This window comes from Agelaius phoeniceus, chromosome 6 (assembly GCF_051311805.1).
Source record: "Agelaius phoeniceus isolate bAgePho1 chromosome 6, bAgePho1.hap1, whole genome shotgun sequence".
Lineage (NCBI taxonomy): Eukaryota > Metazoa > Chordata > Aves > Passeriformes > Icteridae > Agelaius > Agelaius phoeniceus.
The window spans coordinates 23,075,924-23,089,035 of NC_135270.1; the positions used below are offsets into that span (position 1 = coordinate 23,075,924).

At 40.9% G+C, this 13,112-nt stretch overlaps 1 protein-coding gene across 1 annotated transcript in view; it reads left to right on the plus strand.

Moving 5' to 3' along the window:
- The window catches only part of HSD17B12 (hydroxysteroid 17-beta dehydrogenase 12), an 82,999-nt gene that overhangs the window by 41,650 nt on the left and 28,237 nt on the right, over positions 1-13,112 (plus strand). Inside the window, exons 4-5 of the mRNA XM_054635588.2 lie at positions 8,234-8,344; positions 13,015-13,079. Coding sequence (XP_054491563.2) covers positions 8,234-8,344; positions 13,015-13,079 — 176 coding nt within the window. The remainder of the gene's footprint in view (positions 1-8,233; positions 8,345-13,014; positions 13,080-13,112) is intronic.

The following is a 13,112-nucleotide window of genomic DNA, read 5'->3' on the forward strand; positions in this document are numbered from 1 at the left end:
CCAGTGATATCCTTGCAGAAGGACTTCCTTTCCACAGCATCTGTCAACATATGGAATAACAGACCACGTGTTACAGGTGGTTTTAAGGATGAAAACCAGGAACTTTATTGGTCAGTGTAGGGGTTCCACAAAGCAGTAGGTGAGCTAGCAAGCTCTAGGAGATGGTGCTTTTTCACACCTGGTAGGACTGAGTGAGTTTCTTCCACAAAGAAGGTTCTTGCTGTGAACCTCACTGCCAGTGTCTTTCTATGCAGTACTTATTAATAGTTCATAAACCCAGGAAGTCCAGGGAAAGGAATGTATGAAGGTTATTTAAAATGTGAATTCGGGACTTTGGGTTTCCTTGTCTGAATATAAACACAGCAGAAGTAGCCTCATACTCTGTATATTGTGCCTGTAGGATCAGGACTAACTCTAGGACCTAATGCTTTCTTGAGTCTTAAAGCTTTACATGTTAGGTAACTGGATCAATGGGCAGGTGACTTCCTTGGTACTTTTGAAAGCCAGACTTGAACAACCAGGAATTGTCTTCCCTGCAAATGTTTGGGGTCACTGCTGCCTCTGCCTGGCAATAGTTGTGTGGGAGGATACACTGCATTTTCTGTAATACTCAGAAACATAATGCCTGTCTCTGCTAACGACCTATCTGTAACATAAGCCTTTAGGGATGCCAAAACAAGAGCCTCTGGGCCTTTGAACACCTTTTGTTAACATGTAAGCTGCAATCTATTGCTTATCACTTTCAGTGTAAAATAAGCTGAACATCAGCACATGAAAAGATAAGTATTGGATTGTTTTCACATTGGATTGGGTGAAAATCTGTTTTGAAAATTTAGTTTAAGCCAACTGGTAGAAGCTCTATTACTAAGGGACTTAAAATCAGGCCTTTTAAGTGTCTCTGCAAGGAGTAGTCTCTCTCTACTAGTAAACTCTCTCTACTAGTCTCACAAGAAAGGACTGTGTGGTGCAAACTTCCTGTCTTCCTTCTGCAACTTCATTCTATGAATGTGTATTTTAGTCTTATGTCACTTTTTTAGCAGGTTAAGTTCCCTTACATCAAGTCCTTTTTATCTGTCAAAGCTGTAAAAATCCCTGATAGACTTCTCTACTGAGGAAATAGTGATAATCACTTCTATGGTTTTTCATTAATATGTTGTGGTGAGGAAAAAAAAATGCTAGTTAGTAGCTCTTCATAGGGAAAGGAAACTCAGTTGATTTGTTCTGCACAACAAATTCTTTTTAAAAAATCCTTGAATATGAGAAATAAACAATTTTCAAATTTGTGTAGCTACTGGATAAAAGTATGACTGCTGTAACTCCTTAGGTGTATGCCACACTTCCAGTGCTGAGTGGGTACTCTATTTTTTCAAGCAGTAGATGGGGACTAATTAACAATGGATTTTTCCTTACAAGTAATACTTTGGAGAACCCTGAAAACTTGTCCTTTTAAGTGCCTGACTTTGGGATACAGCAAACATTTTACTGTGGATGCTGAATTGGAGGTATAAAAGATAATGCTGAATTAGCCTAGAAACTTGTTTCCCTTTTTAAATTTGCTTTAATTCAAGTACAGTGACAGACTTAAATGTCTTGAAATTGACTTGAGAGTAAGGGCACAAGTTCTTTTTGTTAATCCATGGTATGACACCTTTCAGTCTCTATAAGTGACACTAAATTCTTCTTACAGTGTATTTTTTCTGGTCTTTCTGAAATTCATTCTGTTAAACCTAAATCTGAAAAAAAAGGTGTTGGGTTTTTTTTTAATAATTACTGTTCTAATAAGTATATGGCTGAAGAATAGACTCCATTTTGCAAAAAGTGATGCAAAATTCATGTTTACATGTATACACATGTCAGGTGTACACATTGTCACAGACAATAATAATGGCATTAAGGGAAAGGAAATGTTACAGGAAGTATGGGAAATAGTCTATATGCCCTTCCTAAAATGATTAAGTGAATGAAAAATAGCTCTCTTCATGCTTAGTAACAACAAATACATCAATGAATATTAAAAAAAAAAATAAATCATGGGGGGGTTGAAAATAGTGTTGGGGAAAGAGGAGAGGAATGGGAGTTTAAGAAGCTGCCTACTACACAATAGCAACCTTCCCACGCTTCACGTTGTGCATCCCCCTGAAATAGCTGGGGACTGTGCCCTAGCCACTGCTTGTGCAGTTCAGGCAGAGTGGATATTTTGGGGCTGTGCTGCAGAGAGCTATTCTGGGAATCACCACTCCTGACAGCACAGCACGGCACAGCGCGGGGGCGGCCGCACGTGCGGGGCCCGGGAGCCCCCCGTGCCTGGCACACGGGGCCGGGGGTGCGTGGGGAGCACCGCGCTCAGCTCGCCTGGCTGCCTGCAGGCACTGCAAACACTGCCAGCACTCGAGTGTGCAGCCCCCCTGGCTGCCAGCCTCTGCAGCTGTTTGTCACAGCCTGCTTGATTCTGTGTTTTTAGTTAGCTTGGTAATTAGAACAAGCTTGATTTAGAAAAGCTTGCAATGCTGAGCATAATATTTGGGTGAATGGCCTTATTGATTGATCCTGCGTTATTCAGAATGTGTTTCTGACTTGGTTAGTGTGTTTTAGAAATTGTAATGTATTTTGATGTAATGGAAGTCAGAGGAGAGCAAATGGAGGCAATTATTAATAAAGTGTGTTTTCCCTCTGTTTTGTAGTACTGTACATACACATTAAAAACTTATGCACCCAAATGGCTCAGTGGTTTTTGGACTTTGGCTTGGAGAGCTGAAGTCATCTGTGAAAGCTGAGAAGTGATGAACTGACTTTTGTATGTCTGTGTATATTGAAACTTAAAGTTAACAGAACATTTAAATTAAGATCTGTCATTGTTTTATCTGCTCCACAGTTCTATGTGATTAGATTTTTAAAAAATATTCTCTCTTTTTAAGGAAGCTGTTTCTGTGAGATTACTTGTGCAACTATTGCAGTATGTAAGGAATTCCCTGGAAGTCCTGCATGTGTACTTGAATGAAAGGAATTGGAACCTATTCCTAGAGGCTTTACCAAGTGTTCATATGCATATACTTACAACAATTTATGGAAACATAGCAAGTACTGTTAAATTGTAGGCAGGCATCTTAAGCTGTGCAGGAACAGCATAGGCTTCCTTTGCAACAGGTGCAACAGAGCTTCCTTTTACTGATTCCTTCAATTATCAGTATTCGGCTTTAGAGTTTCAGACCCTTCAAAATGTTCAGAAAAAACTAGCTCTCTTTTTACCTAGCTGATTTTAACATGCTTCTACATGATGAATATATCACTGTGTAGTAACAGTCTGCTACCACCAGTCTGGAAGTACTTGATACTTCTGGAAAACAGATTCCATCCATCCATGACACTATGAGTTACTTCTGTGAACTCTGAAAGTCCCGAATTGGATACATTCCCAAAATTAATAGCTCTCCCTTAAAACCAACCAAATACTTTGTAGAGCTCTCAGCAGCCACTCTATAGTCTTAAATTCTTCATCTCTGTCCTGCTTAGATAGAGTACTAAAAAGCAGGAGGTTTTAATGTTTTGCTTTCATCTCTCAGCTTCTTACCCTATATTGAAAGGTTACAAACTCTGTTTCTGGAGACTGAGTGCTGGATTAGGATGAGTTTTACCACTGCAGTGATACTGGGAAGATGGCATCTTTATTTGTGGATGTAGTTGATTCTCCTTACCTAAACAAATTTGTCCTCTCCTGTATGATGAAAAACAGAGAGCTATTTTTCTACTGCTTAGAATCTCTGACTGTCCTGAAGCTAAAGACCAAGTGAGACTTTATATTTCTGCAAGCAGTCGCATTATACTGTATCACTGTGATGGCAATATTTATATTGGCTTTGAATGTAAAGTAGTGAGATGCTTCAGTTCTAGCAAGAGTTTTTAATGTCCTTTCCCTGATCTTGGAAGAACCATCCCCATTACCTGCTTACAGTGTGGGCCTTGTATCTCAAACCTCTCTGTTGCAAAGTTGACTGGTTTTGCCTCAAGGTGCAAATTCAAGCCGTTCCAGCAAACTGCTTTGAAACAGGTGGTCAAGAGCTAATGTTATTTTATTAGGGATGAAGATCTTGTAATTTTCATGTGTCCCAGCAAGACTTTGTATGACAGACACCCTGACACTGCTTCTCTTTGGTAAACTGAGCTGCTTCTCCTGACCATCAAATTGGTGTACGTTTGCTGTTGCATCGAAATACACAGGCTTGCTCCTCTTGGGAAACCTTCTTTCAAGTGCAGTTTATCTGTGTCTGAAAACTTCCTTAGCATTTTCTTTGCCAAGAATCAAGATTTCAGGAGGGCTGCTGATTTCAATTATTTGCAAGCTTAAAAATATTTTAAAACAAATTTAAAAAAAATTGAAAACGGTTGTCTCTTAGCCATTTTACAGTCCTTTGTTATTATTTAGTGTAGCTCACTGTAGTTTCTAGCTTTCTGCTTTATTTTTTTTTTAATTACAGTGTGATTTTTTTTCCCGATGTTCTAGGCAATGTGGTGTTATTTTGCAAGTGAATCTTTTTAGTAGACAAGGTGTGCCCTACTTCTCCCAATAGTTAAGATTAGAATTTTCCTTGCATAGCAAGACTGGATACGTTTCCTGTAAGTCAGACATATCTGGCCTTTGGAATTAATTAAGTTTTGCTTCACCTACTGATATTGTAACTGACAATCTTAGATGAGAAATCAGGCAGGTGTTGTCCTGTTGGCTGTTCAGGATGGTTGTAAGGTTTTCTTACGCTTATTTGGAATAAGTAACACCTTAGCCAAGGTTTCAAGCACTATTTGGAGTCCTCTTCTGAGGATACTGAAAGTAATGTGTCCTTCAAGGGTTTGTATGTGAAAGTGTTGGTACTTCTGTTGGTGTGAAGAATGTAGTTAAATAGTGTATTTGTTTCCAGACTGTCTCATCCTGTATTGTGCAGAAACGCACAATGGCAACGTAACTCAGTAAGTCAGTAGCTCTTTTACCACTGCAAAAATAGGCACTTTTTCAGTTGTCTTATATTCCCCTTTCAGTGTGTATCTTATGTACTGCTTTTGTTTGCATGACCACTGTATTGGACTGCACTGTGCCTCTGCCTCTGGAGTCTGTGTTTTTGGGTTGCTCTCTAGATCTTGGGAAGGATACATCCTTCTGCAGAAGTTCACTTCATCTTTTTGTCTTGTACACTGTTTACACCAGCCTGCTCTATCACTATTGGGACTGTTGGTTCATTTAGCCTTTCCACAGCTGTGAAAATTTGTTCATGGTCAACAACTTACTTCTCAAACGATGCTGTGATTGCAGAGGATCATGTCTGCTTTTCTTGGTTTACCAGGATAATTTGAGCACAGTTGGTATCTTGCTAAATGATCAGATGTCTTGGCTAAGGTAATACGGACCCTGTAAATTAGCTGGACATGTGAATGTTTAGGTTAAAACTTATTTGTAGTCTCAACTGAATATTTTAGTAAATGAGATGATTAGGACACTAGTGCGTCAGAATTGGGAACTGTGAAGGAGAGCTGCTGAATTTCCTTTCCCATCCTATGGATAGGTGATGACTGACCATTGCACAACTGCTGACAACCTGGTGCTTGTAGTATTTAGTCTCCTGCTAAGGAGTATTTGAAATACCAGTTCCAAAGACAAAACATCAGATCCACTTTTCAAAGTGTCATCAGGAATGCTGGACATGCTGGCAGGTAATAGCTCTTTCAGGTCCTCTAGCTGTGGCTGCAAAAACTGGCTAATACCCTCCTTTCACTCCCTGTGGCTCTCAAGTATCTCCTGGTCCTCAAGCTGAAAGCTCCATTAAGGAGTTTCAGATTTTCTCTTGGACAGCAGTAGCCCAGATACCTGCTATCCTAGATACCCTGGATAAGGACATAGCCTGTTTGCTTCTTTCTCTATTACTCTACATCTCAGTGTCTTTTTGGTAGATAAAATAGGAGTGTGCTCTACTCTGTCTTGCAGCCCATCTGTTTGAGAACATCTTAATCCTTAAGATCAAGGAAATTCCCTTTTCCATTTTTTCATGCAAAGCAGAGGACACCTGCTCTTCTCTGCACCTCGTGCTCTGACTACTAGACCAAGTTTACACGGAAGTGACTTAATGCTATTTGCATTGTCATTTGGTTTTCCAAGTGTATCTTGTAGTCTTTTCTCTGATGCAGGGGATCCTCCCACCTATTGCAGGTTCTGGGACAGAGCACAGGATATGAAAAAGTTACAGGATGGATACCTGGAAGCTGATGTGAAATGGGAAGGGAGGGTTTGATCAGCTGGTGGTATCTGTGGGGGCAAGACAGTCTTGTGTGTTTGCGTGAGCAACTTCACAAAGACCTTGTCCACTCTGGCTATACTAGAGGGCAGCCTTCTACTTCACACATGGTTTTATACCTTGTACTGTGCACTCTGCCCACAAAGGATGCTGCAGCTTTGTACAGGTGTATTGCTTAACTACCATAAGTGTAATGGCTCTTTGCTAATTTTCTAAAGGATCAAAGAAGGGCCTTATATAAATAGTAGTGTGAACACTTTAATTTTTGTTTTATATTTATAGTGTTATGTATAGTAATATGTATATATTTTATAGTATTATTTCTGTTTATAGTATTCTGATTTGTGTTTACTTTGTCCTCTCAGTATCTCTGCAGTGATTTCAGGAAGCTTTAAAGATGGATTGGTAGGAATCCTAATGAAGAGTGTTTAGTATAAAAAGGACAGTACCAATTGAGCAAGTTTGTGCGAATGGTGTTTGTGTCCTTTAAACAGCTTGCATTTCACAAAGCATCTGAGTGGCAGTGACAACAGCTGCACTCCCACAAAACAGTTAAAAATGGCACATGTGTAAAGTGTGTGACTTGGGCTTTGCCCATCCAGTCCATTTGCACATATGAGATGAGCCTCTAATGTTGTCCTTAATACTGTGTCCTGTAAAAAACCAAATGTGTGTGCTAAACATTAGAGCAGCTGTGTTCAAAAATAGACTATTTCTATGCCCCCCCTCCAGTGCTGAACTTGATTTTCTTCTGACGCGATCACAAGACTGCTGCTGCAGTAGGGGCTTAATGCTATTTACGTCGTCATTTGACATAGCAACATCTCTCAGGGGATTTTTAAACAATGCAGCTGTTCGGGAGAGATGAAGAGGTTGAGGATGGGAAAAGGAGCAGAAATAATTTCATCTGCCATTAGGGATATTGGGGGGGGGGAGGGGAGGCAGCGAGCAAACCAGTGAGTTCAGTAGATTCATGATTCTGCATGAATGGATGGCAGGATCATGGGAGTCACGGCTTTCCCTTGAATGGGAAGGAGCATCATGGGAATCTGGCTGCTTCTAATCTTTTTTGTGAATGATTCTTTTCCTTTAACATGGCACTGGTTTTTATGAATGGCTCTGGGGGCAAAGTGCTGCAAAATTCTTCTCGAGCTGTATACAGGTCCCTTAAGGAATGCTAGGGTGGGAGTCGGGCGCAGCAGAACAGAGATGCTGCGATGTTAAGCTACTGTTCTGTTCTTTTGAAGTCTGAGAGGACATTGTACTGCTTTTAAGTCAATATAATTTAGCTTGATGAAAGCAGAGTTGCTTTTTATATGAAGTATTTTTACTACGTTCCTTCTTGTTTTTCAAAATGTAGTTGCCTGTGTGTATTTTTCCTGTTCTAGTAAGGCTGGAGATGACAGCACATCAGAAGGGCTTTGGAATGATTGAGTTTGAAGTTCTGCTCTTCTTGTTCACCCACACATTCTCTTTTTGGTACATGTTCAAAAAATGAAAGATTCAAAAAGTTTTATGGGACCAGAAGTAAGAATGAAAAGGGAGGGCAACACAGAATTGTTTTGCTTGGTCTGAAGCAATTAATTTGCCATTTGGCCTCAGTTGTAAAAAAATGTTCTTGTCAAGCTGTATGTGAACGCTGTTGTGTACATGTGCTTCCAGATTTCTCCATTTTTCTGTTCTATGCAGAAGTGTATCATTTGCTATCTTGCCACCTTTCTTGTCTCTTAGAAATAAAATGTGCAGAATCATTTGAGAATTTTTGTTCTCATCAGAAGTAGCTTAACGTAATGAACTTCTGTGCAGGTAATGTTAAAATTCAAGGATTCCTTGCAGAGGTGGAAATGTTCCTGTGTCATGCTAGCTACTTAAAATGTTTTGTGAAACCTAATAACTGATACAGTCTTAATATCTGAATGGTAAACTATTTCAGACTTCTCAAAACTGTTTTATTCTAGAGGAGAAGTACAAAGTGGAAACAAAAGTCATTGTCGCAGACTTTGGAGAGAGAGAAGATATTTACAATGGAATCAAAACAGGATTGGAAGGCCTGGAGATTGGTGTTTTAGGTTTGTATCTGATCTTTCTAATCTTTCATTGTGGTGTTTTGTCTTGACGTGCCTACTAACTTCTTCCCATATTCAAGTTTATTGAGACTAATTCACAAAAGCTGTTACTTGTCTGACTAGGGCTATGTTGCTGCATGCTTGAGATGTTTTCTAGCTTGCTGTTGATACACTACATGAGATGGTGCTTGCATGTGTTCCTACTTTCTAGGAACTTATGATGTTTATTGAATGTGTTCAGTGTGTTATTCTGTGATTGTTAAAGGCCTTTGACTGCAGCTTGTGACTGCAAACACCGTGATGTGAACACTTGGAGTTGTTGAGCCTGGAGAAGGTCTCTCTCCAGGGAGACCTTCTTGTGCTCATTCAGTACTTAAAGGAGGCTTGTAAGAAAGATGGGGACACTTTTTAGCAGGGCTTGTGTAATAGGCATGTTGCAAGGAGCAGTGGCTTTAAGCTAAAAGAGTGTGGGTTTAGATTAGGCAAAAAGAAGAAAAGATATTGAAACATTGGAGCAGGTGGCACAGAGAGGTGTGGGGGATGCCCAATATCTGGGAACATTCCAGGCCAGGTTGGATGAGGCTCTGAGCAACCTGACCTGGCTGAAGAGGTCTCGGGGATTGGACTAAATGACCTTTAAATGTCCCTTTTCAACCCAAACTATTCTCTGATTTTATGATGTAGTGCCATCTTAGATCCTAAGCAAGCTTCACATACTTAGCTCAGGAGATACTCAGTTAGGAGTACAGCCCTGTGGGAGAGCCATGAACTTTTAATTACAGAGCTGTTGAAATTCAATCATTACAATAGAACATCAAGTAACTGTCTCCTGCTTCCAAAGTCCTAAGACTTTTCTGTCTATGTTGGTAAGCTGTGTTTCTTTTGCTGATAGGACAGTATGCATGAGTATGGTTTGCCACATCACAGGAGTGTAGGTGGTGTGGGAGTCCCTGAAAAGACAAGGTGATCCCTTCAGTTACTTTGTCAAATGTAGAACTGAGGTGATTTCATATAGGTGTTTTATCACAAGCTAAGAAGATTTTCAGCATACCAGCAGCTTACCCGAATCCTTTTTGAATGGGGGTAAAGGCAGCAATTGCTTATTGGTTTTCTGTTTGTTTTTTTTTTCCCCCTTGGAAACACATATATCTGTGCATATCCTGTATTTCTGTGGTTAGTCAGCATAGGGATGAGAACCTGTGATGGTTGAATACATGAAAAAAATCATGTGGCTCAGACATCTACTAGAACCTGTCATCTGATAAAGCACTCCTCACTACAAAACTCGTTTTACTAACCTGAAGTGCAGTAATTGGAGCTTTAACTGTGGGGTGTTTTAGGCGTATTTCAAAACAAATTTGTTATATACATGATAATATACTGTATGAACTTTGTTGCTAATAGATGAATCTTGTTATACAATGTTTGAAAAGAATGCTTAAGAAAATAGTGTATATAAAAATGCAATTAAAAAATAACATTAAAGGATAAACCCCAGACTGCTCCCTACTACTTTTAACAGACTTGAGTACATACAACTCATGGCATCCAGCATTTAATCGCTATAAAAATTCAAAGCCATTGAAGTAACTTCAACTGCCAAGGATGTGTTTTGTGTAAAGAGTAGTTGTGACACAGCTGTGAATGCCTTGTTTCTTGTTTCTGAAGGAAATAAGTTCCAAAGAAACTTTGAAGAGTAAAATTAATGTACATTCTAATCTGTCCTGTCAAAATCCACTGAGGGACTGTAAGGCTTGCAAGCTGCCTGTCACGTAGCAATTGCTGCAGACTGGTAGAGGGTTTAAATGTCTCAAAACACCAGCAAACCTTTTACTGTGCTAGGTACATATCCACACTGGAAGGGTTTTTATTATTTCTTAGGTTGTGATTAGGTTATGGTGATCTACAAAATAATGAAAATCTGACTTTTTATAGCCTTGCACAAACTGGGCACTAAAGCAGTGTGTGTGTGTGTCAAATTTTGTGTAAGCTCATTACAGGAAAACAAAGCACGTTCCTTAAACAGAGCCTGCTTCTTGCTTTTATTTGCTTGAGCACCTTGGCTAAAAACATGGTAAAAATGGCAATTAAATGCTCTGGAGTTGGGTATTCTCTAGCTGAGTTCCTCTGCTTTTTTGTTTTTCTTGCAGCCATTGTCAGTGTAGGTTTACAAAAACCTCTATTCTGACTAGTCCCCTGCAGTTTTAGTAGATCTTGTGCCCAAGATCACCAGATTACATGATATGTGGGTACTTGCTTTCCTCCAGATAGAGCTGTATTAATAGCAACCATTTGCCAATGTAATTTTTCCACACAGATGATGGCTACTCCTGTAGGATAGTATTTTAATGCTTTTATGGTAATTAATCTCATGCTTTAGTGCCTTATATTTTAAATTCTGTAATATTTGTTGGAATCCAGAATGTAGCTTTTGTTGAGCTGTATTTTCCATGTTAGTGTGAGGGAAAACATGGATTTAAATGAGAACAGCCATAAGGGTTGAGTTCTCAGGTTCCAGCATATTTTCTTCTTTCAGGTCTCATCTGGAGCAGTAGGTATGAGAAGCATTGGTAGCACAGCACAGTTGCCAGTGATCAGTGCTGATTATTTTTTAATCTTATACTCAGAGACATAGGAGTCTCCACACGTTCTGCTAAAGAATGAGCTTCTAATTATGGAGTTGCACAGAGTCTAACTAAAGTATTTACAGACTGAAATCCTTGTAAACTTCTTATTTGGAAGCTTCTTCTCACCCACGTAGGAAGGCTAAAAGAGTTTGCATAATGTTTTGCTGTGTGTTCAAAACAGCGTCTGTCAGTGACTTCGAACATGTGCTAGCTACAGCAATATGTTAAACAAGCAGAGGTGGGAAATCTTCCTTTTGCCATTCTTAAATAGCTCTGATTATTGAAAGGAGTTTGTGCTGGACAGTATCTTACCCTGTTGCTATCCATTTTTTTCTAGGTAAAATATGGTGATGCAACCCAAAACCTGATTTTTTAATGGTCTCTTACAAACTTGCAGCAGAGATGATTGCAGAAAATGGGACCCAGTCAGCAGTAAGGGGTGTGAATTCCGTGTGACTGTCTCTGTAGCATGAATCATATAAGCATTCTAAATTTGGACAGAATTGCCAAGATTAGTCCCATAACCCTGCCACAATTCATAGCCAAAATTCTTTCTAGAGAGATGGAACAAAAAATAGTTTATTTTTGGATGAAAAGAAGAAAAAAATTTCGTTCACTCTGGCAGTAGCCAGACTGTATCGTCTTCCTTTTAAAAACTTTTCACCCTTTCTAAATATAGCAAATGTCTGCTGGGATTTTGCCAACTCCGTGTTCCCCTCAATTCCTCACCTCAATTTTTAAAGGTTATCTAAAAGTTAAAAATTTGAAACACACAGCATGACTAATGAACTTCCATTTATACACTAAGATCTGGACTAAAAGAGCTTGAGGGAATTCCGAATGAAGTTGGCGCACTTTGCCAGAATCTCTTCCTCCTGTTTCTTGCACATCCTGCATCTCTGTTGATACCTAAATTATCTTTCAGGCTGGGTCTTAAAACAATAGCTTTTGGCACAGATGGAGGGGCTATTTTATTTTATTTTTTGAAAAAGGCATCAGTGCCTTTTGACGACGTTTCTTGTCCCCGTGCAGACTCCTGCCTGGAGGTGCACAGTGCTGCTGAGCATACATAGCACTTTGGGATTCTCTGGGGTGTAAGACACTATATAAATGTAAAATGTTGCCACAGCAACCACATGTCACGCGATTCACTTGCGTAAGATGAACAACAGATACTTAGGAAGCGGAGATCCCTTTTGGTTGCTGCTTTTTGTCTCCATATCAATGTGCTCTGTGGAGTTCGAGGCTGCAGAGCAGCTCTGTTTTCGAACAGAATTAGAAGTTTTCTCCTGTTGGGGCTGGGATTTAGAGAATGGGTTGTTGGTTTCACGTCCGAGAATAAAACCGTGCCAGTGTAAAGTATAGAAAAAACCCAAATCTAGGAGGTTTAAGTAATTCGATGCAGGTGCGGGGATGACGGGGAGAAGGGTTTCCCGCGGGGGATCTCCGCGCAGGGAGGCCGGGCAGCGGCGCGGGGTCCCCGCCGGCGGCGGCCGCTCCCCCCACCCCCGCGGGGCGCGGCGGCGCTCGGGGCGGGGGGCGCGGGACGCGCCGCGCTGGGCTCTGCTGCCACCTGCCGGCCGCGCCGCGCACTGCGCCCGCCGCTCCCCGCCCCGCCGCGCCGCGCCGCTCCCTCCGCGGGGAGTGCGGCTGGGCTCTTACCGCACTCGGGGTATTGATTCATCGGGAAAAAGGGTGTGAAACGGCTTCACCGCTGTCCCGCCAGGCAGCTGCTCTCTGCCTCGGCACCCCGCAGACACCCCCATTGGTGGCAGAGGCAGCGCCGGGCCCCCGCGCTGTGGGGCGTGGGTGCGAGGCGCTGAAGTCGGCAGCTGGTAAACAATGCAGAATTAACGCTCACACATTAAAAGGGCCCGTCCGTGTGCTCCCGCCCTCCAGCGCGGGTACCCGGGGATATTTACACTGAAGGAAACTCGGCCAAAGCACTTAGAATGTCATAAATGCAACATTTTAAGCATTTAATTGCTTGAAAATTGCCATTAATCAGGGGGCATCCAAGTGATCTCATTCATCCTTTTCTTTCAGTCAACAATGTGGGAATATCCTATGCTTATCCTGAATATTTTATTGATATTCCAGAGCTGGAGAAGGTAAGTGCTTTTGTGGTACCTTCTAGTGTTCTA